Below are 27,674 nucleotides of genomic sequence, written 5' to 3'. Positions count from 1 at the left end.
CACCTTATACACACACACAGCCTGCAGCTCATTCTATACACCTTATACACACACAGCCTGCAGGTCATTCTATACACCTTATACACACACACAGCCTGCAGCTCATTCTATACACCTTATACACACAGCCTGCAACTCATTCTATACACCTTATACACACACACAGCCTGCAGCTCATTCTATACACCTTATACACACAGCCTGCAGCTCATTCTATACACCTTATACACACACACAGCCTACAGCTCATTCTATACACCTTATACACACACACAGCCTGCCACTCATTCTATACACCTTATACACACACACAGCCTGCAGCTCATTCTATACACCTTATACACACACAGCCTGCAGGTCATTCTATACACCTTATACACACACACAGCCTGCAGCTCATTCTATACACCTTATACACACACACAGCCTGCAGCTCATTCTTTACACCTTATACACACACACAGCCTGCAACTCATTCTATACACCTTATATACACACACAGCCTGCAGCTCATTCTATACACCTTATACACACACACAGCCTGCAGCTCATTCTATACACCTTATACACACAGCCTGCAGCTCATTCTATACACCTTATACACACACACAGCCTGCAGCTCATTCTATACACCTTATACACACACACAGCCTGCAGCTCATTCTATACACCTTATACACACAGCCTGCAGCTCATTCTATACACCTTATACACACACACAGCCTACAGCTCATTCTATACACCTTATACACACACACAGCCTGCAGCTCATTCTATACACCTTATACACACAGCCTGCAACTCATTCTATACACCTTATACACACACACAGCCTGCAGCTCATTCTATACACCTTATACACACAGCCTGCAACTCATTCTATACACCTTATACACACACACAGCCTGCAGCTCATTCTATACACCTTATACACAGACACAGCCTGCAGCTCATTCTATACACCTTATACACACACACACAGCCTGCAGCTCATTCTATACACCTTATACACACACACACAGCCTGCAGCTCATTCTATACACCTTATACACAGACACAGCCTGCAGCTCATTCTATACACCTTATACACACACAGCCTACAGGTCATTCTATACACCTTATACACACACACAGCCTGCAGCTCATTCTATACACCTTATACACACACACAGCCTGCAGCTCATTCTATACACCTTATACACACACACAGCCTGCAGCTCATTCTATACACCTTATACACACACAGCCTTCAGATCATTCTATAGACCTTATACACACACACAGCCTGCAGCTCATTCTATACACCTTATACACACAGCCTGCAGCTCATTCTATACACCTTATACACACACACAGCCTGCAGGTCATTCTATAGACCTTATACACACACACAGCCTGCAGCTCATTCTATACACCTTATACACACACACAGCCTGCAGCTCATTCTATACACCTTATACACACACACAGCCTGCAGCTCATTCTATACACCTTATACACACACACAGCCTGCAGGTCATTATATACACCTTATACACACACACAGCCTTCAGATCATTCTATAGACCTTATACACACACACAGCCTGCAGGTCATTCTATAGACCTTATACACACACACAGCCTGCAGCTCATTCTATACACCTTATACACACACACAGCCTGCAGCTCATTCTATACACCTTATACACACACACAGCCTGCAGCTCATTCTATACACCTTATACACACACAGCCTTCAGATCATTCTATAGACCTTATACACACACACAGCCTGCAGCTCATTCTATACACCTTATACACACAGCCTGCAGCTCATTCTATACACCTTATACACACACACAGCCTGCAGGTCATTCTATAGACCTTATACACACACACAGCCTGCAGCTCATTCTATACACCTTATACACACACACAGCCTGCAGCTCATTCTATACACCTTATACACACACACAGCCTGCAGCTCATTCTATATACCTTATACACACACTCAGCCTGCAGGTCATTCTATACACCTTATACACACACACAGCCTGCAGCTCATTATATACACCTTATACACACACACAGCCTGCAGGTCATTCTATAGACCTTATACACACACACAGCCTGCAGGTCATTCTATACACCTTATACACACACACAGCCTGCAGGTCATTCTATACACCTTATACACACACACAGCCTGCAGCTCATTCTATACACCTTATACACACACACAGCCTGCAGCTCATTCTATACACCTTATACACACACAGCCTGCAGGTCATTCTATACACCTTATACACACAGCCTGCAACTCATTCTATACACCTTATACACACACACAGCCTGCAGCTCATTCTATACACCTTATACACACACACACACACACACAGCCTGCAGGTCATTCTATACACCTTATACACACACACAGCCTGCAGGTCATTCTATACACCTTATACACACACACAGCCTGCAGGTCATTCTATACACCTTATACACACACACACAGCCTGCAGCTCATTCTATACACCTTATACACACACACAGCCTGCAGCTCATTCTATACACCTTATACACACACAGCCTGCAGGTCATTCTATACACCTTATACACACAGCCTGCAACTCATTCTATACACCTTATACACACACAGCCTGCAGCTCATTCTATACACCTTATACACACACACAGCCTGCAGCTCATTCTATACACCTTATACACACACACAGCCTGCAGCTCATTCTATACACCTTATACACACACACAGCCTGCAGCTCATTCTATACACCTTATACACACACACAGCCTGCAGCTCATTCTATACACCTTATACACACACACAGCCTGCAGCTCATTCTATACACCTTATACACACACACAGCCTGCAGCTCATTCTATACACCTTATACACACAGCCTTCAGATCATTCTATACACCTTATACACACACAGCCTGCAGCTCATTCTATACACCTTATACACACACACAGCCTGCAGCTCATTCTATACACCTTACACACACACACAGCCTGCAGCTCATTCTATACACCTTATACACACACACAGCCTGCAGCTCATTCTATACACCTTATACACACACACAGCCTGCAGCTCATTCTATACACCTTATACACACAGCCTGCAACTCATTCTATACACCTTATACACACACACAGCCTGCAGCTCATTCTATACACCTTATACACACACACACACACACACAGCCTGCAGGTCATTCTATACACCTTATACACACACACAGCCTGCAGGTCATTCTATACACCTTATACACACACACAGCCTGCAGGTCATTCTATACACCTTATACACACACACACAGCCTGCAGCTCATTCTATACACCTTATACACACACACAGCCTGCAGCTCATTCTATACACCTTATACACACACAGCCTGCAGGTCATTCTATACACCTTATACACACAGCCTGCAACTCATTCTATACACCTTATACACACACAGCCTGCAGCTCATTCTATACACCTTATACACACACACAGCCTGCAGCTCATTCTATACACCTTATACACACACACAGCCTGCAGCTCATTCTATACACCTTATACACACACACAGCCTGCAGCTCATTCTATACACCTTATACACACACACAGCCTGCAGCTCATTCTATACACCTTATACACACACACAGCCTGCAGCTCATTCTATACACCTTATACACACACACAGCCTGCAGCTCATTCTATACACCTTATACACACAGCCTTCAGATCATTCTATACACCTTATACACACACACAGCCTGCAGGTCATTCTATAGACCTTATACACACACACAGCCTGCAGGTCATTCTATACACCTTATACACACACACAGCCTGCAGGTCATTCTATACACCTTATACACATAGCCTGCAGCTCATTCTATACACTTTATACACCCACAGCATGCATCTCATTCTATACACCTTATACACACACACAGCCTGCAGCTCATTCTATACACCTTATACACACACACAGCCTGCAGCTCATTATATACACCTTATACACACAGCCTGCAACTCATTCTATACACCTTATACACACACAGCCTGCAGCTCATTCTATACACCTTATACACACACAGCCTCCAGCTCATTCTATACACCTTATACACACACACAGCCTCCAGCTCATTCTATACACCTTATACACACACACAGCCTGCAGCTCATTATATACACCTTATACACACAGCCTGCAACTCATTCTATACACCTTATACACACAGCCTGCAGCTCATTCTATACACCTTATACACACAGCCTGCAGCTCATTCTATACACCTTATACACACAGCCTGCAACTCATTCTATACACCTTATACACACACACAGCCTGCCGCTCATTCTATACACCTTATACACCTTATACACACATACAGCCTGCAGGTCATTATATACACCTTATACACACACACAGCCTGCATCTCATTCTATACACCTTATACACACACACACACACACACACACACACATACACAGGCTGCAGCTCATTCTATACACCTTATACACACACACACAGCCTGCAGCTCATTCTATACACCTTATACACACACACACACACACACACACACACAGCCTGCAGCTCATTCTATACACCTTATACACACACACAGCCTGCAGCTCATTCTATACACCTTATACACACACACAGCCTGCCGCTCATTCTATACACCTTATACACGTACACACAGCCTGCCGCTCATTCTATACACCTTATACACACACACAGCCTGCAGCTCATTCTATACACCTTATACACACACACAGCCTGCAGCTCATTCTATACACCTTATACACACACACAGCCTGCAGCTCATTCTATACACCTTATACACACACACAGCCTGCAGCTCATTCTATACACCTTATACACCTTATACACACACACAGCCTGCAGCTCATTCTATACACCTTATACACACACACAGCCTGCAGCTCATTCTATACACCTTATACACACACACAGCCTGCAGCTCATTCTATACACCTTATACACACACACAGCCTGCAGCTCATTCTATACACCTTATACACACACACAGCCTGCAGCTCATTCTATACACCTTATACACACACACAACCTGCAGGTCATTCTATACACCTTATACACACACACAGCCTGCAGCTCATTCTATAGACCTTATACACACACACAGCCTGCAGCTCATTCTATACACCTTATACACACACAAAGCCTGCAGGTCATTCTATACACCTTATACACATAGCCTGCAGCTCATTCTATACACCTTATACACCCACAGCATGCATCTCATTCTATACACCTTATACACACACACAGCCTGCAGCTCATTCTATACACCTTATACACACACACAGCCTGCAGCTCATTATATACACCTTATACACACAGCCTGCAACTCATTCTATACACCTTATACACACACAGCCTGCAGCTCATTCTATACACCTTATACACACACAGCCTCCAGCTCATTCTATACACCTTATACACACACACAGCCTCCAGCTCATTCTATACACCTTATACACACACACAGCCTGCAGCTCATTCTATACACCTTATACACACACACAGCCTGCAGCTCATTATATACACCTTATACACACAGCCTGCAACTCATTCTATACACCTTATACACACAGCCTGCAGCTCATTCTATACACCTTATACACACAGCCTGCAGCTCATTCTATACACCTTATACACACAGCCTGCAACTCATTCTATACACCTTATACACACACACAGCCTGCCGCTCATTCTATACACCTTATACATACACAGCCTGCAGGTCATTCTATACACCTTATACACCTTATACACACATACAGCCTGCAGGTCATTATATACACCTTATACACCCACACAGCCTGCATCTCATTCTATACACCTTATACACACACACACACACACACATACACAGGCTGCAGCTCATTCTATACACCTTATACACACACACACACAGCCTGCAGCTCATTCTATACACCTTATACACACACACACACACACACACACAGCCTGCAGCTCATTCTATACACCTTATACACACACACAGCCTGCAGCTGATTCTATACACCTTATACACACAGCCTGCAGCTCATTCTATACACACACACAGCCTGCTGCTCATTCTATACACCTTATACACACACACACACAGCCTGCAGCTCATTCTATACACCTTATACACACACAGCCTGCAGCTCATTCTATACACCTTATACACACACACAGCCTGCAGCTCATTCTATACACCTTATACACACACAGCCTGCAGGTCATTCTATACACCTTATACACACACACAGCCTGCAGCTCATTCTATACACCTTATACACACACAGCCTGCAGGTCATTCTATACACCTTATACACACACACAGCCTGCCACTCATTCTATACACCTTATACACACACAGCCTGCAGGTCATTCTATACACCTTATACACACACACAGCCTGCAGCTCATTCTATACACCTTATACACACACACAGCCTGCAGCTCATTCTATACACCTTATACACACACAGCCTGCAGCTCATTATATACACCTTATACACACAGCCTGCAGGTCATTATATACACCTTATACACACACAGCCTGCAGGTCATTATATACACCTTATACACACACACAGCCTGCAACTCATTCTATACACCTTATACACACACACAGCCTGCAGCTCATTATATACACCTTATACACACACAGCCTGCAGCTCATTCTATACACCTTATACACACACTCAGCCTGCAGGTCATTCTATACACCTTATACACACACACAGCCTGCAGCTCATTATATACACCTTATACACACACACAGCCTGCAGCTCATTTTATACACCTTATACACACAGCCTGCAGGTCATTCTATACACCTTATACACACACACAGCCTGCAGCTCATTCTATACACCTTATACACACACACAGCCTGCAGCTCATTCTATACACCTTATACACACAGCCTGCAGCTCATTCTATACACCTTATACACACACACACAGCCTGCAGCTCATTCTATACACCTTATACACACACACAGCCTGCAGCTCATTCTATACACCTTATACACACACACAGCCTGCAGCTCATTCTATACACTTTATACACACACACAGCCTGCAGGTCATTCTATACACCTTATACACACAAACAGCCTGCAGCTCATTCTATACATCTTATACACACAGCCTGCAGGTCATTCTATACACCTTATACACACAGAGCCTGCAGCTCATTCTATACACCTTATACACACACAGCCTGCAGCTCATTCTATACACCTTATACACACACAGCCTGCAGCTCATTCTATACACCTTATACACACACAGCCTGCAGGTCATTCTATACACCTTATACACACAGCATGCAGGTCATTATATACACCTTATACACACACAGCCTGCATCTCATTCTATACACCTTATACACACACAGCCTGCAGCTCATTCTATACACCTTATACACACACACAGCCTGCAGCTCATTCTATACACCTTATACACACACAGCCTGCAGGTCATTATATACACCTTATACACACATCCTGCAGGTCATTATATACACCTTATATACACAGCCTGCAGCTCATTCTATACACCTTATACAATATCAGTAGGATACAAGCATCAGATAATACCTGTGTGACCTCAGATATCAGTAAGATACAAGCATCAGATAATACCTGTGTAATATCAGATATCAGTAGGATACAAGCATCAGATAATACCTGTGTGATGTCAGATATCAGTAGGATACAAGCATCAGATAATACCTGTGTGATGTCAGATATCAGTAGGATACAAGCATCAGATAATACCTGTGTAATATCAGATATCAGTAGGATACAAGCATCAGATAATACCTGTGTGACGTCAGATATCAGTAGGATACAAGCATCAGATAATACCTGTGTGACGTCAGATATCAGTAGGATACAAGCATCAGATAATACCTGTGTGACGTCAGATATCAGTAAGATACAAGCATCAGATAATACCTGTGTGACGTCAGATATCAGTAGGATACAAGCATCAGATAATACCTGTGAGACGTCAGATATCAGTAGGATACAAGCATCAGGTAATACCTGTGTGATGTCAGATATCAGTAGGATACAAGCATCAGGTAATACCTGTGTGATGTCAGATATCAGTAGGATACAAGCATCAGGTAATACCTGTGTGACCTCAGATATCAGTAGGATACAAGCATCAGATAATACCTGTGTGACCTCAGATATCAGTAGGATACAAGCATCAGATAATACCTGTGTGACCTCAGATATCAGTAAGATACAAGCATCAGATAATACCTGTGCGATGTCAGATATCAGTAAGATACAAGCATCAGATAATACCTGTGTGACGTCAGATATCAGTAAGATACAAGCATCAGATAATACCTGTGTGACGTCAGATATCAGTAGGATACAAGCATCAGATAATACCTGTGTGATGTCAGATATCAGTAGGATACAAGCATCAGATAATACCTGTGTGACGTCAGATATCAGTAGGATACAAGCATCAGATAATACCTGTGTGACGTCAGATATCAGTAGGATACAAGCATCAGATAATACCTGTGTGACGTCAGATATCAGTAGGATACAAGCATCAGATAATACCTGTGTGACGTCAGATATCAGTAGGATACAAGCATCAGATAATACCTGTGTGACGTCAGATATCAGTAGGATACAAGCATCAGATAATACCTGTGTGACGTCAGATATCAGTAGGATACAAGCATCAGATAATACCTGTAAGACGTCAGATATCAGTAGGATACAAGCATCAGATAATACCTGTGTGATGTCAGATATCAGTAGGATACAAGCATCAGATAATACCTGTGTGATGTCAGATATCAGTAGGATACAAGCATCAGATAATACCTGTGTGACCTCAGATATCAGTAGGATACAAGCATCAGATAATACCTGTGTGACGTCAGATATCAGTAGGATACAAGCATCAGATAATACCTGTGTGACGTCAGATATCAGTAGGATACAAGCATCAGATAATACCTGTGTGATGTCAGATATCAGTAGGATACAAGCATCAGATAATACCTGTGTGATGTCAGATATCAGTAGGATACAAGCATCAGATAATACCTGTGTGACGTCAGATATCAGTAGGATACAAGCATCAGATAATACCTGTGTAATATCAGATATCAGTAGGATACAAGCATCAGATAATACCTGTGTGATGTCAGATATCAGTAAGATACAAGCATCAGATAATACCTGTGTGATGTCAGATATCAGTAAGATACAAGCATCAGATAATACCTGTGTGATGTCAGATATCAGTAAGATACAAGCATCAGATAATACCTGTGTGATGTCAGATATCAGTAGGATACAAGAATCAGATAATACCTGTGTGATGTCAGATATCAGTAGGATACAAGCATCAGATAATACCTGTGTGATGTCAGATATCAGTAAGATACAAGCATCAGATAATACCTGTGTGATGTCAGATATCAGTAGGATACAAGAATCAGATAATACCTGTGTGATGTCAGATATCAGTAAGATACAAGCATCAGATAATACCTGTGTGATGTCAGATATCAGTAAGATACAAGCATCAGATAATACCTGTGTGACGTCAGATATCAGTAGGATACAAGCATCAGATAATACCTGTGTGACGTCAGATATCAGTAGGATACAAGCATCAGATAATACCTGTGTGACGTCAGATATCAGTAAGATACAAGCATCAGATAATACCTGTGTGACGTCAGATATCAGTAGGATACAAGCATCAGATAATACCTGTGAGACGTCAGATATCAGTAGGATACAAGCATCAGGTAATACCTGTGTGATGTCAGATATCAGTAGGATACAAGCATCAGGTAATACCTGTGTGATGTCAGATATCAGTAGGATACAAGCATCAGGTAATACCTGTGTGACCTCAGATATCAGTAGGATACAAGCATCAGATAATACCTGTGTGACCTCAGATATCAGTAGGATACAAGCATCAGATAATACCTGTGTGATGTCAGATATCAGTAAGATACAAGCATCAGATAATACCTGTGTGACGTCAGATATCAGTAGGATACAAGCATCAGATAATACCTGTGTGATGTCAGATATCAGTAGGATACAAGCATCAGATAATACCTGTGTGATGTCAGATATCAGTAGGATACAAGCATCAGATAATACCTGTGTGACGTCAGATATCAGTAGGATACAAGCATCAGATAATACCTGTGTGACGTCAGATATCAGTAGGATACAAGCATCAGATAATACCTGTGTGACGTCAGATATCAGTAGGATACAAGCATCAGATAATACCTGTAAGACGTCAGATATCAGTAGGATACAAGCATCAGATAATACCTGTGTGACGTCAGATATCAGTAGGATACAAGCATCAGATAATACCTGTGTGACGTCAGATATCAGTAGGATACAAGCATCAGATAATACCTGTAAGACGTCAGATATCAGTAGGATACAAGCATCAGATAATACCTGTAAGACGTCAGATATCAGTAGGATACAAGCATCAGATAATACCTGTGTGATGTCAGATATCAGTAGGATACAAGCATCAGATAATACCTGTGTGATGTCAGATATCAGTAGGATACAAGCATCAGATAATACCTGTGTGACCTCAGATATCAGTAGGATACAAGCATCAGATAATACCTGTGTGACGTCAGATATCAGTAGGATACAAGCATCAGATAATACCTGTGTGACGTCAGATATCAGTAGGATACAAGCATCAGATAATACCTGTGTGATGTCAGATATCAGTAGGATACAAGCATCAGATAATACCTGTGTGATGTCAGATATCAGTAGGATACAAGCATCAGATAATACCTGTGTGACGTCAGATATCAGTAGGATACAAGCATCAGATAATACCTGTGTAATATCAGATATCAGTAGGATACAAGCATCAGATAATACCTGTGTGATGTCAGATATCAGTAAGATACAAGCATCAGATAATACCTGTGTGATGTCAGATATCAGTAAGATACAAGCATCAGATAATACCTGTGTGATGTCAGATATCAGTAAGATACAAGCATCAGATAATACCTGTGTGATGTCAGATATCAGTAGGATACAAGAATCAGATAATACCTGTGTGATGTCAGATATCAGTAGGATACAAGCATCAGATAATACCTGTGTGATGTCAGATATCAGTAAGATACAAGCATCAGATAATACCTGTGTGATGTCAGATATCAGTAGGATACAAGAATCAGATAATACCTGTGTGATGTCAGATATCAGTAAGATACAAGCATCAGATAATACCTGTGTGATGTCAGATATCAGTAAGATACAAGCATCAGATAATACCTGTGTGACCTCAGATATCAGTAGGATACAAGCATCAGATAATACCTGTGTGACGTCAGATATCAGTAGGATACAAGCATCAGATAATACCTGTGTGATGTCAGATATCAGTAAGATACAAGCATCAGATAATACCTGTGTGATGTCAGATATCAGTAAGATACAAGCATCAGATAATACCTGTGTGATGTCAGATATCAGTAAGATACAAGCATCAGATAATACCTGTGTGATGTCAGATATCAGTAAGATACAAGCATCAGATAATACCTGTGTGATGTCAGATATCAGTAGGATACAAGCATCAGATAATACCTGTGTAATATCAGATATCAGTAGGATACAAGCATCAGATAATACCTGTGTGATGTCAGATATCAGTAAGATACAAGCATCAGATAATACCTGTGTGATGTCAGATATCAGTAGGATACAAGAATCAGATAATACCTGTGTGATGTCAGATATCAGTAAGATACAAGCATCAGATAATACCTGTGTGATGTCAGATATCAGTAGGATACAAGCATCAGATAATACCTGTGTGATGTCAGATATCAGTAGGATACAAGCATCAGATAATACCTGTGTGATGTCAGATATCAGTAGGATACAAGCATCAGATAATACCTGTGTGATGTCAGATATCAGTAAGATACAAGCATCAGATAATACCTGTGTGATGTCAGATATCAGTAGGATACAAGAATCAGATAATACCTGTGTGATGTCAGATATCAGTAAGATACAAGCATCAGATAATACCTGTGTGATGTCAGATATCAGTAAGATACAAGCATCAGATAATACCTGTGTGACCTCAGATATCAGTAGGATACAAGCATCAGATAATACTTAGGTGATAGATTACTGTGTATTAGAACTGCACAATCATTTCAACTGTTAACTTGACCTGGTTTTACTTTTATTAATCAGATGTTTCGGGAGCGGTTCCGCAGATCAACACTGATGAAGTATCAGGTGAGAAATAGGTGACTCTAGTTGTAACAATCCTCAGCCTGAGACAAGTAAGAAAAGTGTATCAGTAAAATGTAATTTCTCTTTCATCCACTAGGGGACACTGGAGGTGCTTACGCTGGGGTATGGAGGCGTGGATAGCTGGAGCTGGCACTCATTTATTCAAAAGTGTGAAGCTCCTCCCCCTCTATTCCCCACCAGCCCTCAGTTTAGAAAATGTGCCCTAGGAGCTGGTCACTACAGGCTCTGCTCCAGCAATATATTATCATTTTATTTATTTATTTATTTTTTATGCATCTTTTACACTACAGGTACCCTTCGCCACCTCTATCAAAGGTGGGGTCCGGGTACTGGGCGCCCTGGTTTTTTAATATGAAAATAAAAATCAGGAAGGGCTTATTCTAAAAGCACCTGACAGCTCCTTGTCGCCCCAGCAAGCCTTCACACAGCCTGAAGCTACAGAAGAGAAGGCTTTGCTGCATGGAGAGAGAGACTTCAGGGACACGCAGTGAGTAACAGCTGCGCATCCCCCGGCCCCCTACACGCTGCCCGGCGCTGACACAGCTTAATAAGCTGTGTCTGTTGTTATTAGAATAGCGCTTCCGCGCGGCTCCCGGCTCTAGCATTCCCCGCTTATGCCCAACAGTGTAGCGTGGAGGGGGAAGGTAATGCCGCTAATAGCAGCCATAATGGGAGCCCTTAGGGCATGTAGAAGGGGGCGGAGCCTAGCCAGCGCGCGCTCTCTCTCCTCTACACGCGGTAGACAGCTGTGTAAAACAGCGTGCCTGCCGTTTTCTTCAATGAATAGCTGCACCTCTCCCTGGTTCAGGAGGTGTGCAGCATATGTAACAGAAGGCTGGTTCTCTTGCTCCAGGCATCCCTAGACTACAGGATCCTTCACAAAGAGGGCTGTGAGTGCTACTGGGGTGCATGTAGTAAATAGCAGGGAATGTATTGCTATGAGAGGGTGTCTTCTCTCTTCATCAGCCTTCTCTCTGTATACTGTCTGCATCTGTACAAGTATACTGTCTCCTTATTTCTGCACTGTCTGTGTGGGTGATGTATAAATGTCTAAGGCTTCTCAAAAGACGTTTGTTTGTTCCAAGTGTAGCAACAAAAAGACCAAGCCACATTTTATGGGCTCCACGTTAGGTGATGCTTGTTTAGTTATGGACATTACTAACTCACCCACCCCTCCATGGGCTGCTGACATGGTAGGTGGTATGACAGAATTAAGGAGCTCTTAAGTCTCATCCCCCCTGGGTGGCAGGGTTAACCAAGTCTCTAGGCAGCCTGGTACAGGTTAGCCTATGGCCACACCACCCTGAAGACGCCCGATCTCGTCTGATCTTGGAAGCTAAGCAGGGTCAGGTCTGGTTAGTACTTGGATGGGAGACCGCCTGGGGATACCAGGTGCTGTAGACTTAAAATGGGTACCACTGCTACTATTCCCTTCACTTCCTACTCAGAAGCGTTTTTTTATAACTGTCCTCCAATCAGAGGATTCGTAAGAGGTACTCCTCGCACATGAGGATACAGAGGAAGGTGAATTACAGGGAGTTTTGAATGATGTCGGTCAAAACTTAGGATCTACATCCACAGGGGGTGGAACCTCTAATTCTGGCGGCATGCGGGTCCTTAATGTACCTGAGGATATTGTTCCTGCTTCCCAGGAGTGTGAGTTATTCACTGAACCACCAAAAAGGTCGTCACTTTTCCCGTTCTCAAAACAACTTCAACAGCAGTTTTCAGTGGCCTGGAAACATCAGGATAAGAGGTTCCAAAATTCCTCGTCGGTTCCCGTCCAGCTATTATCCGTCATCTATGATGGAAAAATGGGAAACCCCCTACCTTGTTGATGCGTCTGTTTCCCGTCTCTCAAAAAAGGCTACGCTTCCAGTATGGGGGGCTACATTGCTGAAGGACCCTTCTGATCATAAGTTGGAGTCAAAGCTAAGGTGTATTTATACTGCAGCAGGGGCTCAGTTTAGACCTACGCTTATTACCGCCTGGGTTAACCAGGCTGTGGTTTGCTGGACTGATCAGTTCATTTCGGGTTTGGATCTACTAGCAGGACACATCCGTGAGTCTGCAGTTTATCTAGGAGAAGCATCCAAGTATATCAGTCAGTTCAATATCCGCTTATACTATTTCTGGCTGCAGAGTCTTGGCAGGCCGACGTTACCTGGTTGCGTTCTTGGCAGGCCGACGCAGAATGCACACTGGTGACATGCTTTTTGGGCCGGCATTAGATGGATATCTTGGGCCACTGGGGGGTAAGTCTTCCTTCCTCCCTTCAACGGCTCTGGTTCCCAGGTGAACTTACAGAGGATGCTCGTTTCAGTCCTTTAGTGCGCCACAGACCTTTCGTGGTAGATCCCGAGGTGCTCCCACTCAGACAAGGGGTGGTAGAGGTCTACTACATACAGTTGCACGTAGATGGGAACCAATGCCAGCTGAGCAACAGGTGGCATGACGGTCTTCCGTCCCACCTGGGGTCTCCTGTGGTGGGAGCTCGCTTATAGAATTTTCAAAAAGTTTGAAACCAAACCTCTTCAGACCCATGGATTTGCAAACTGCTTTCCCTGAGGTACCAAATAAACTTTGAATTCTCCCCTCCAGCTCAGTTCATCACTACGAGTCTGCAAATACCTACGGAAGGTTCTACAAGAGACTAGCCAGTCTCTAATGGTATCGGCTGTGATAGTTCCGGTTCCAGTGAATCAAGATGGGGTTTTTACTCAAACCTTTTTGTAGTGCCCAAACCGGATGGTTCGGTCAGACCCATCTTAAACTTCAAGTCCTTAAACCGGTACCTGAAGATGTATCGTTTTAAAATGGAGTCTCTTCAGTCTGTCATAGCAAGCTTAGAACCAACGGAGTTCCTGATATCCCTAGATATCAAAGATGCCTATCTTCATGTTCCAATTTGGGAACCGCATCGGGCCTTCCTGCGCTTTGCCATATTGCAAATCACTATCAGTTTCGGGCCTTGCCATTCGGATTATCCTCTGTTCCACGCATTTTCACCAAGATTATGTCAGTTATGATTGCTCATCTTCGGTCATCAGGACTGAACATAATTCCTTATTTGGACGACCTATTAATCAAAGCTCCATCAGAATTCCTTCTCTTGGACCACACCTCACCTGACTTACTGTATCATACTCTAATCACAGCACGGTTGGACAAATCTCATTCCATCCCAGAGACGTCTGTTTCTGGGGATAATTCTGGATACGGCATCACAGAGGATTTTTCTTCCGGAAGACAGAGCCCGGGATATCCGGTTGCTAGTTCAGTTCATTCTCAGACCAAAGAAGGTGTTCATGCTTCTTGGCGTCTTTTGGGGAAGATGATAGCTGCCTTCGAGGCACTATAATTCGAATCGACTGATCCGTTTGAACCCGGCTATCAGGGTAGCTCTCCTCTGGTGAACGTAATCCGGCAATCTCTTAGCAGTGGTCCTCAACTATCAATTTCAGGGTCATTGGCCTCCTCTGGAACAACGGTGGCCCATAAAGGTGTTGGCACTCAGAGCGTTTTCCAATGCTCTCATAGAAGCAACACAGTTCTGACGTCTCTGCTGGTAAGAGTTCAGTCAGACAATGCGACAGCCGTTGCATACATCAACCGCCTGGGCGGGACTCGTAGTTGCATGGCCATGCGAGAAGTAACTCAGATTCTCAGGTGGTCTGAGAGTCAGTCGGCGATTCTGTTGCCAGTTTTCTTCCCGAGAGTAGACAACTGGGAAGCAGATTACCTGAGTCGTCAGGATATCCATCCCGGGGGATGGAAGCTTCACCTAGACGTGTTTCAGGCTCTAGTACGGTGCTGGGGGTCATTCTCGGGCGGATATAGCATCTCGATTAAATCATCAGCTCCCGGTATACGTGTCACGGACTCTGGATCCGCAGGCGGAGGTGGTCAACGCTCTGACAGTGCCGTGGACTTACAACTTTGTTACCGGTTTCCTCCGATTACTCTTCTTCCTCGTATACTAAGAATAAAACACGAGTCGGCCTCACTCATTCTCGTGGCTACGAAATGGCCTTAGTGTAGTTGGTTTTCGGACCTTCGGTCCCTCTTGGCAGACGAGCTGTGGCCCCTTCCTCTTCACCCGGACCTTCTGTTGCAGGGTCTTTTCGCACACCCCAACTTAGCACAGCTAAGTTGATGGGGTGGCTCTTGAGACCGATATTTTAAGACGCAGAGGTATCCCAGACTCTATTATTCCCACCATGCTTCGCGACAGAAAGCCTGTTTCGGCTGCGCATTATCATAGCATCTGGCGATCTTATATTTCATGGTGTTCCAGTCGGGGCCTTCCGTCTAGGACTTATCGATTATCCCTGTTTTTGTTTCTTCTCCAGACGGGATTAGATTCTGGCCTTCACCTTGGAACTCTAAAAGGGCAGGTTTCTGCTCTTTCCATTTTCTTTCAAGGAAAATTGGCTCTCATTCCTGTGTGCAGACGTTCCTTCAGGGGGTCTTGCGTGTGCAGCCTCCTTTTGTGCCTCCAATAGCACCCTGTTATTTGATCTTGGTACTCTGGTCTTTTCAGTCTTCCATGTTTGAACCCTTGGAGGAGGTTGATATTAAGTTTTTGTCTTGGAAGACGGTACTCCTCCTCACTTTGGGCTTCGGCTCACAGCCTCGGAATTGGGGGTTCTGTCCTATAAGCTTCCTTACCTTGTGTTTCATGAGGGTGGGGCGGAACTCAGGACAGTAGCCGCTTTCCTTCCTAAGGTGGTGTCGGCTTTCCACATAAACCAACCTATTGTGGTGCCTTCTTTCGTAGAGGATTCAGGTGTTCCTTCTACCCTGGTGGTTGTTCGAGCTTTTCACATTTGTTTCTTGGACGGCCTCCCTCCCCGCAGACCGGAGGCTCTTTCTGTCCTCTATGATGCTGTTCGGAGGGCTTGGCCAGCTTCCAAAACAGACGTTGGCTCGTTAGTTTATACTGACTATCCGTCAGGCTTATGTCAACAATGAGTCGGCCTCCTTGGTCTTTTTCGGCTCCTTCCACACGTTCTGTGGGTGCGTCACGGGCGGCCGGTAGAGGTGCCTCCACCTTGTAATTGTGCTGTGAGACCACTTGGTCTTCTGTTCACACGTTTGTGAAGTTTTACAGATTTGATACGTTTGCGGTTTCAGCATCAAGTTTTGGCCGCCTTGTTCTGCAGGTGTCCTCAGAGCGCTCCCGCCCGTAGGGAAAACTTTGGGACGTCCCCAGCGTAAGCACCTCCAGTGTCCCCTAGTGGATGAAAGAGAAAATGGGATTTTGGTACTTACCGGTAAATCCTTTTCTCTGATTCCACAGGGGACACTGGACGCCCACCTCAGCGCTCTTCGCCTGCCTGTTAGTTCCGTATGTTGTATGGTTTTGTTGTTGTCTGATATTTCTCCTTTTCACTCCTATTGTTCTCCATCTCCTCTCGGTCTTCATTTTCTAAACTGAGGGCTGGTGGGGAATAGAGGGGGAGGAGCTTCACACTTTTGAATAAATTAGTGCCATCTCCAGTTATCCACGCCTCTATACCCCAGCGTAAGCACCTCCAGTGTCCCCTGTGGAATCACAGAAAAGGATTTACCGGTAAGTACCAAAATCCCATTTTTTGAGATAGGAAAAACGTTTGTATGATTAGAATAAAAGTATCAGATTATGTCTCGGAGGCTGGTGAGAGATTTATATCAGTCGAATAAAAGGATGAGATTATTGCTCCGAGGAAAACGTTAACATTAGTTTATTAGCACCATCTGATAACTGTTACCTTACTGTGTTTGGTGGAATATTATTTTATGTTTCCTTCTTAGATCTATGATCTCAGACTACAGTATCTCCGGTTGTCCATCTACCGGAGGAGGATTCTTGGCTCCAATGTTCGCAGTCCGGTGATCTATTTCTGAGTCAGCTCCTGGCACCCGGCTGCGGAGTTCAGATGTTTTATGAAGATTTAGCTGATTCCTTATTCACGTACAGACAGATGGACCCTGCCTCTCTGTGGCGGCACAGTATTGTCCTCATAACCACGCATGCACTTACATGTGCCGCACGCCCAAAGCCTAAATGTGAAACTGTCTGCTAGGGTTTTTTTTAAGCTTTTCTTATATCACACAACTTTTTTATTTTCATATTTTGTACTCTATCACAACCATTCATAGGTTGTGTGTTAATAATCCTTGTACTGAAGATTAAACATCGAGCCTTTGGACCCCCAAAGAAGTGTCTCCTGCGGGCTGACTCTGTAGTCTAGACTATGGAGGAATTGTCACTTTGAAACCAGAAAGTTCCAGCAGCCCCCAGTTCAGAGCCTGCCACCGGCAGATGGAGCTGCTGACAGGATCACAGAACTACAGTGACTGCTGGAATATGCAGCCGGTGTCCTGTGGCTTCAGGAGATGGAGCAGTTCCCTGAGTGCCCTGATCCTGTAGCGTCAATCACCCTGGTGACACCCGGTGCAGACCCATGAGAAGAGAGTATTCCTGCGCATGGTAGGAAGGAGATGTGGCTTATGGGTAGGGGTCGTGGCCTTACGACCCGAACCCCAGTTCCCCGTTTTTATCACACCAGGGTTCCGGTTCCCCGTTTTTATCACACCGGGAGTCTGGAGATGCTGGCTGTCCCCGGGGACCAGCCTGTGTGACGTCCCGGCTCCCTCACTGTGCCAGGATCACCCGCTCCCATCACTGAGGAGGAGTCGGCGCTTTGGTGTCACCCCTGGGCGGGTGACAGCCGTGTGCGAGCCCTGAACCTGCTTTTGGCCATAGTAATGTAGCTACATGGGAGACATCAGTGTTATTCTAAGGCTCTGTTGTAAGAAGTATCTTCTGAGATGCGTTATTACCTGCGAGGGGCAACGCTCGCCTGTCCTGATAGTTTTGTTGCCATTTGCAGTAAGCAAATTTCAGTCCTGTCTTCTACTTATTTATTATCAGCAATACATGCTTGTATCTTGGCGTTTTTATTATACTATGAATGTAAATGTGTTCAGTCCATCAATCCATCCAAGACCATGACCTACAGAGCTCCTGTGCAGAGTACAAGTGATTTTATCAATAACCAAGAGTTACAATAAAGCGAATATATATATATATTGGAACGTGACAGATGTCATCTCCTGTATGTGGTTTTCTGTTTTTACATTATAACCCATCAAATATTTATCTAGAAATAAAAACAAAATTGTGAGACTGTTTCTGGCTGCAAATAAATCACTGGTAAGAGACTAAGGCCCTCATTCAGAGCCGCTCGTTAGCGGCAGTACGCTCGTTCCGAGCGATGTTTGCACATCTGCGCATGCGTACGGTTTTTAGTACGCATGCGCGAACCAGTCAGTGCGGCCGAAAATCGTTGGTACGCAATATAGCGAGGGCCTGCTATTTTGAGTGACAGAATGAGGCGTATGTGGGTGGTAACAGGGGAAGGAGCTTGAAAATGGGGAGTGGAGATCCGAACGCAGGCGTGCTTAAAGGTCAAAACGGGCGTTTTATGGGTGTGTATATTTAAAACAGCAGCGTCATTGACCACGTCACTGGGTTATTTTATAGCCAGAACTGCTCGCAAATTTGTGGTAGCAAACACCAACCACAAGAATAGCGAGCAGTTCATACGCTGGTCGATGTACTCGATTAATCTAATAAATAGCGGACATGACGTATGGTGCGAGCGGCCAGGGGGCGTTTTTAACAAATAAACGAGCGTATGTTTTGCACGCTCGTTCAGACTTAGAGGTGTGAACAGACTGCAATGTGCGTACGGATCATTTGAATAGCCACCCCTTGTTTTTAAACGAACGACCACAAATAGCGAACGGCTCTGAATCAGGCCCTATAATTCCACATACCCAGACATTCTCCATAAATAAAAAAGTAGAGTGTCAGCTCTTAAGTCTAGTGGCCAACCCTCAGTTATAGAGTAGAACTGTTTAACTCAGTGGTTCCCAATCTGTGTGTGCTATGGAAACCTGGGGTGCCGCAGGGCAATTACAGGGGTGCCACGAGTTGGTTAGTCCCAAATCAAATGGTTTATGGTCCGTGGGATAGGGCTGGTGGCTACCAAACATAATATACGTGGACAAACAGAAGTGCCGCCCTTTCCACCACCACATAACGTCACCGAAGCACAATTTAATTCATATACTTGATTTAATCATTTTTGCTGATTGTCGCAAGACATTTTTTGCTGGTGGGGTGCTCTGAATAGACATGCTAAGGCTCTAGGGCGCTGTCATTCCATATAGTTTGGGAACCTCGGATTTAATGGCTTTTATTAATTCTTCAAAGTGGCTTAAAAGAAGGTATTTATTGCCGGTTTATATTTTATTAAAGTGCAGTACATGATGCAGCTTGAAACCAGAGCACAGCGTGCCGCCGGGAGCAATCGGTATAAATAATGCTTGGCTGGCAGAGCAGGTGTACGGCGAGTCATCCAGCCGTCAGGTAACTGAAAAGCTCTTCCAAATGCAGCAGCGCGGCACGATACCCCGCTACAGCTTGAACTCCAGAAGTCTTTAGTGGAACCACGTGGGAATGTCGTCAAATAAACTTAAGCTTCACAAACCAGCTTTGCCACTAGTCCCGTGTCCTCTGTACCCTAAGTTACCTAACGACTGGATGACTCGCTGTACACCTGCTCTGTGAGCCGAGCGCTGGTTATACCGATTGCCTGGACACGGTGAGTGCTGTAGAGAGCTAGTGCTCCTGGTGGCTCCCTGTGCTCTTGTTTGAAGCCACAACATACTGCTACACACTTACCATTAAGACTTTTTATTGGATACTAAGTGACTCCTTTGGACATAGGGCCTGATTCAGAGCCGGACGCTATTTGCGGACGCTCGTTCTGAAAAAGGGGCTGGCTATTTAAATTGAGCGCTCGCTCTTTGCGGTCTGTGGATTCCTCTATGTCTGAGCGAGTGTCCAAAACATGCGCTCGCTATTTTGTAAAGACGCCCCCTGGCCGTTCGCATCACACGTCATCTCCGCTATTTATTAGATTAATCGGGAACATCAAAAGGCGTATGAACTGCTCGCAGTGCTTGTGGTAGGCATGCGCGGATATGTGAACATCGCTCGGAGTGAACGAGCGGCCACTTACGAGTGGCTCTGAATCAGGCCCAGAGTGGATACATCGATTACCAGTACATAATGGTGTGTCCGTGTATTACAGCTGAAAGGCTCTATGGGATCGTGACATCTTGTATTAATAGTCGTCTTGAATACTCTAATCCTTAGTGTATCGCTAATGTGTTTTATGTGATCATGTTTAGGATTTATTTTTATTCTATGTGATATTTATATTATTGTGACCACACTCCCAGGAGTTTTATAATGCTGATATTTTATTAATGATGTTTATATTTGCACTAATAAAGTGCTGATTAATTACCCTACTGTTGTGTGTAATCAGTGCCACCTGCTATTTTGCTTTTTGCATATAGGACCTGATTCAGCAAGGAACGCAAAGGAGAGAACGCACGCACTCGGCCGATGTTTCCGCAATGCACATGCGCGAACTACCAACTGCGATGGGAACTGCGTGAGCAGAGACTACGCAGACCCAAGGCAGAGTGATTGACAGGTGGTGACGGGGGGGTGGTCGGGTGAATGCAGGCGTGCCAGTGCGTTGGGACGCCGTTATAGGGGCGTGCATAATTAAGGCAGCGCGGCGGCATACGCAGCCAGAGCATAATCTCAACACAGGAAGCGGCCAAAATCCCGCGGCAGGTCAGATCAACCACTAATATGCTAATAGCCCGATGGTTCCCGATGTTATCGTTGGTTACGCTATCTTGCGTGCTGATCAGGCTGTGAGTAAAGGGAAATGGGCGGCTTAATATGGGGCTGGGCGTCTGCATCTTGTGCAGCGGTCTCCGTACGTATACACTGATTAGCATATTCCCGCAGCGGCCGCGTGCGTTCTCTCCTGTGCGTTCCTTGCTGAATCAGCCCCATAGTTTGCTGTGAGAGGGTTGGCAGAACCTCTCTGTGGATCAGCAGCCGTTATTACCAGCAGAGGATTGCTATGTACATACACCCCTGCCAGCACCTGGATCATTTATTGGTTATTTTATTTATTATTTTTCTCCTGTCACACAATGATTCATTTTCAGCCACTTAGGTCATACATGGGTATGTAACATAAACTTTGGCAATCCTACAGGCATATAGGTACCTGGAAAGAACGTCAGAAAATACGATAAAGATTAAGGGTTTTAATCTGAGTCACTGCTGTGTGGAGATCACGTTAGTAGGAATGGACCAATCAGCACAGACTTCTCCAAACGACTGAACAACCATTGCTGGCTGAGATCCTTCTCTATACTATGGAGGGATTGTCATAGCCCCCCCACCTGGGTAACTCTCTCAGGGCCAAATGTTAATGAATACTGTGACTCACACAACTTCTTCAGTCAGAATGGCACTGGGTGGTTTTTCCCATAGCTAAGGAGCTACTTGAAGTGTATTATAGCTGTCTGCACAGGAGATACGATGCTGTTGTATCAGCATACCACAAATCATTTATAATCTGGGGGGGGGGGCAGATAACCATAGATGGTTATCTGCCCTCATCTGGGCCTGGCTTTAAAGGGTTCAGCTGTTGTAAACCTCATTCTTCCCATCAGCCCCTCTGCAGTAGGACCAGGTCCTTTAAAGGGCATAGCATCCATTTTGATACAGGTCACATTTTACACACTGCACAATCACAGGTCAATAGAATCCAGCTTTATACATACAAAGTTCATGAAATCTAATTTCTGGTGATAATTTCTTACATGCACATATAAGGTAATGTCATGATCACCGTATAACCGGTACAGGGGAGAGAAGACCCTGGCCGCAGACTTGTGCCTAGAAGCCAGGTGACCTGTGTATATTACAAGGTTATGTCTACTCCAGCTGCAGTGGAACTACACATCCCAGCATGCACTGCCAGAGTTTAGCTATTAGGGCATGCTAAAACTGTGGCAGGGCATGCTGGGATATGTAGTCCCACAGCAGTTGGAGATCCCGAGTTTGACACCACTGGTCTTCTCCAAGGCCAGGAAAGAAATGGTGAGGAAGCCATAATTTGCCTGAATCGGTGCTGGACGCAGTGGTGATGTCATATGCAGACGGCCATGTCTTCAATCTACGCATGTGTGTCCGAGTCGCACTGTGCATACATCCCGGTGGTTACACAGGGCCTGATTCAGACTTGTATGTAAACCTGATCATGTGCATGTTCCTATTCATGTCTGGAGCGATGGCCGTGGTGTCTTCTACCCCGCAGTATGATTGACATGCTGTGGCCATTTGTGGGCGGGGAATGGGCGGCAATGGCCACTGCCGCAGAATACGGAGGCGGGTCAGCCTTACTTTCTGAGCGCGCTGAGGTCAGTTTGCAGCTTTAATGGCCCCGGCTGTATTAATATCACAGAGTAACCTGACCAGATGACAGATGTTTACACCAGTGATATAATGGCTGCACCCTCGGACACAGCACCTGATCACAGAAACCGTCTTTTTACACCGGACGCCTCCTGCGGCATTAGCATCATTTGGTAGTAGTGGTTATCGCAGCTGCTAACGCTCTATGTACTACTCTGAAGCCGGCCTATGGAATGAATTTGAATGGAAGAGTCCAGGATTTCAGACATGGGCGTGTCGTAGTAAGCGACTGCGTCTAAAGGTGCAGCTGCAGAAATCTTCGATGTTGTGCCGTGATGGAATAGCACGTTAGCCAATGGTATGAGAATTGGTTGTGTAATATCATCTCCCGGGCCATGGTTAGGGAGATGGGCATGAGTGGACCCTTCTGCAGCATTGAAGCCTTAGTACATTGCTATTGTGATAGAATCCATGGATGTGATTACACTTTGTGGCAGCACTGGGGTAACATGGGGGGAATCCTAGGATTGTAAGCACTGTTCGTACCTTTTGATTTTCATGGAAGCACCTTTGGATCTTATGGAGCCAGCGAAGGTATGGATGAAGCTCTCCCATATCTCAAAGAGGTTTTGGACCTGTTTTCAGAGCAATGTCTCCATCCAAGCCAATTTAAAATTGTGAAGCAGCTTCTGCTTCATGTGATGGTGGGAGCAGCTTCATCATGTGATGGCGGGAGCAGTTTTTTCATGTGATGGCGGAGCAGCTTCTCCTTTATGTGATGGCGGGAGCTGCTTCTCCTTCATGTGCTGGCGGGAACTGCTTCTCCTTCATGTGATGGTGGGAGCTGCTTCTCCTTCATGTGATGGTGGGAGCTGCTTCTCCTTCATGTGATGGTGGGAGCTGCTTCTCCTTCATGTGATGGTGGGAGCTGCTTCTTCATTTGATGGCGGGAGCAGCTTTTCCTTCATGTGATGACAGGAGCAGCTTTTCCTTCATGTGATGGCGGGAGCAGCTTCTCTTTCATGTGATGGCGGGAGCTGCTTCTCTTTCATGTGATGTCGGGAGCAGCTTCTCCTTCATGTAATGGCAGGAGCAGCTTCTTCATGTGATGGCGGGAGCAGCTTCTTCATGTGATGGCGGGAGCAGCTTCTTCATGTGATGGCGGGAGCAGCTTCTACTTTATATGATGGCGGGAGCAGCTTCTACTTCATATGATGGCGGGAGCAGCTTCATATGATGGCGGGAGCATCTTCATGTGATGGTGGGAGCAGCTTTTCCTTCATGTGATGACGGGAGCAGCTTTTCCTTCACTTGATGTCGGGAGCAGCTTCTCTTTCATGTGATGGCAGGAGCAGCTTCTCCTTCATGTGATGGCGGTAACAGCTTCTTCATGTGATGGCGGGAGCAGCTTCTCCTTCATGTGATGGCGGGAGCAGCTTCTCCTTCATGTGATGGCGGGAGCAGCTTCTCCTTCATGTGATGGCAGAGCAGCTTCTCCTTTATGTGATGCCAGGAGCAGCTTCTTCGTGTAATGGCGGGAGCTGCTTCACCTTCATGCGTTGGCGGGAGCAGCTTCTTCATGTGATGGCGGAGCAGCTTCTCCTTCATGTGATGGCAGGAGCAGCTTCTTCATGTCATGGCAGGAGCTGCTTCTCCTTCATGCGATGGCGGGAGCTGCTTCTCCTTCATGCGATGGCGGGAGCTGCTTCTCCTTCATGCGATGGCAGAGCTGCTTCTCCTTCATGCGATGGCGGGAGCTGCTTCTTCATGCGATGGTGTGAGCTGCTTCTCCTTCATGCGATGGCGGGAGCTGCTTCTTCATGTGATGGTGGGAGCAGCTTCTTCATGTGATGGCGGGAGCAGCTTCTCCTTCATGTGATGGCGGGAGCAGCTTCTCCTTCATGTGATGGCGGGAGCAGCTTCTCCTTCATGTGATGGCGGAGCAGCTTCTCCTTCATGTGATGGCAGGAGCAGCTTCTTCATGTCATGGCAGGAGCTGCTTCTCCTTCATGCGATGGCGGGAGCTGCTTCTCCTTCATGTGATGGCGGGAGCAGCTTCTCCTTCATGCGATGGCAGAGCTGCTTCTCCTTCATGCGATGGCGGGAGCTGCTTCTTCATGCGATGGTGTGAGCTGCTTCTCCTTCATGCGATGGCGGGAGCTGCTTCTTCATGTGATGGTGGGAGCAGCTTCTTCATGTGATGGCGGGAGCAGCTTCTCCTTCATGTGATGGCGGGAGCAGCTTCTCCTTCATGTGATGGCGGGAGCAGCTTCTTCATGTGATGGCGGAGCAGCTTCTCCTTCATGTGATGGCAGGAGCAGCTTCTTCATGTCATGGCAGGAGCTGCTTCTCCTTCATGCGATGGCGGGAGCTGCTTCTCCTTCATGTGATGGCGGGAGCAGCTTCTCCTTCATGCGATGGCCGGAGCTGCTTCTCCTTCGTGCGATGGCGGGAGCTGCTTCTCCTTCATGTGATGGCGGAGCAGCTTCTCCTTCATGCGATGGCGGGAGCTGCTTCTCCTTCATGCGATGGCGGGAGCTGCTTCTCCTTCATGTGATGGTGGGAGCAGCTTCTCCTTCGTGCGATGGCGGGAGCTGCTTCTCCTTCATGCGATGGCGGGAGCTGCTTCTCCTTCATGCGATGGCGGGAGCAGCTTCTCCTTCATGTGATGGCAGGAGCAGCTTCTCCTTCATGTGATGGCGGAGCAGCTTCTACTTCATGTGATGGCAGGAGCAGCTTCTTCATGTCATGGCAGGAGCTGCTTCTCCTTCATGCGATGGCGGGAGCAGCTTCTCCTTCATGCGATAGCGGGAGCAGCTTCTCCTTCATGCGATGGCGGGAGCAGCTTCTCCTTCATGTGATGGCGGGAGCAGCTTCTCCTTCATGTGATGGCGGGAGCAGTTTCTCTTTTAAGGATACTGAATTTAAACCTCTATACGCTACTGCCTATACCTTCTAAATCCTTAGGTACAGAAGACAAAGAGAGAAAGAGAGGGCTATTCGCTGGGGCACTCTTCATGACTAATGTCCACTTGTAATTATATAAATTAATTGATAACTGAAAATGATATCAAATACACCCTACATGGCCAAATATTACACCACCTTATATAAACTGCCAGTTTGAAAAAGGGTTGGTGTTGGAACACATTGACAATGAATAATCCAACCTATTTCCTAATGTTAAAAATTAACTTTTAATCAGAGTTATATTAAAAAATTGTAGATGAGTATCCCTTCAAACAAATTTTAAAGTTATTAGAAAAGGGAGAAAATATAATGTATTGAAAAATTAAAAATAATAAAATCTCCACATGCATTCACATATACATGTGGATAGGTAAATACCCTGGTAGTAAATAAGTAACCATTGCGATAAAAGTATCTTATCCTATGGATATATGTGGGTTGTTATAATGGTACTGAGTTGCCACTCTGCTGAGTTACCAATCGTCCCAATCCACCTCCAGTATTAATGACCTACAGCACCTGGTATTCCCAAGTGGTCTCCCATCCAGGTACTAACCAGGCCCATAACTGTATAGCTTCCAAGATCAGACGAGATTGGGCATATCCAGTATGGTATGATTGTAGATGATTTCCCAACTGGGGAGTGTGAATGCCCAGGTACACACAGCGTAAGAGTGTATGTAGGACTAACTCACCAGAGAAGTCCACTTTATTAAATAATACACAGTATCAATAATAGTATTGCATGAGCGTACTTTAATTGTATTATACAGTTAATCACATGGTTAAACATATGACGTAAAACAGTCAAGTGTAATTGTCTGACTGATTACTATTGTCCTGGAACAGTCAAATAAGATGTCCAAATAAGCTATTATAAATCATGCTGTTCATATGACAATGATGCTCATATACTGATCTAAAATAACATTGATACACTTATAACGGTCTGTATGATGTGTGATTAAAT

The 27,674-nt window shown here is 45.1% G+C and overlaps 1 protein-coding gene and 2 pseudogenes across 1 annotated transcript in view; 2 read left to right on the top strand and 1 right to left on the bottom strand.

Moving 5' to 3' along the window:
* The window catches only part of LOC148506421 (uncharacterized), a 200,766-nt gene extending 180,871 nt beyond the window's left edge, over positions 1 to 19,895 (top strand). Inside the window, exons 7-8 of the mRNA XM_088446795.1 lie at positions 12,322 to 12,366; positions 18,181 to 19,895. Of these exons, the coding sequence (XP_088302921.1) occupies positions 12,322 to 12,366; positions 18,181 to 18,188 (53 nt within the window). The 3' untranslated portion in view covers positions 18,189 to 19,895. The remainder of the gene's footprint in view (positions 1 to 12,321; positions 12,367 to 18,180) is intronic.
* LOC148506422 (5S ribosomal RNA) lies at positions 13,670 to 13,788 on the top strand (annotated as a pseudogene).
* Positions 19,896 to 27,211: 7,316 nt separating the features above from the next.
* LOC148506420 (5S ribosomal RNA) lies at positions 27,212 to 27,330 on the bottom strand (annotated as a pseudogene).
* Positions 27,331 to 27,674: the final 344 nt, after the last annotated feature.

The sequence above is a fragment of the Taudactylus pleione genome, unplaced genomic scaffold (genome assembly GCF_031769625.1).
Source record: "Taudactylus pleione unplaced genomic scaffold, aTauple2 ptg000405l, whole genome shotgun sequence".
NCBI lineage: Eukaryota > Metazoa > Chordata > Amphibia > Anura > Myobatrachidae > Taudactylus > Taudactylus pleione.
The sequence above is the reverse complement of the archived record's forward strand: the minus strand, read 5'-3'. Positions and strand labels throughout refer to the sequence as shown.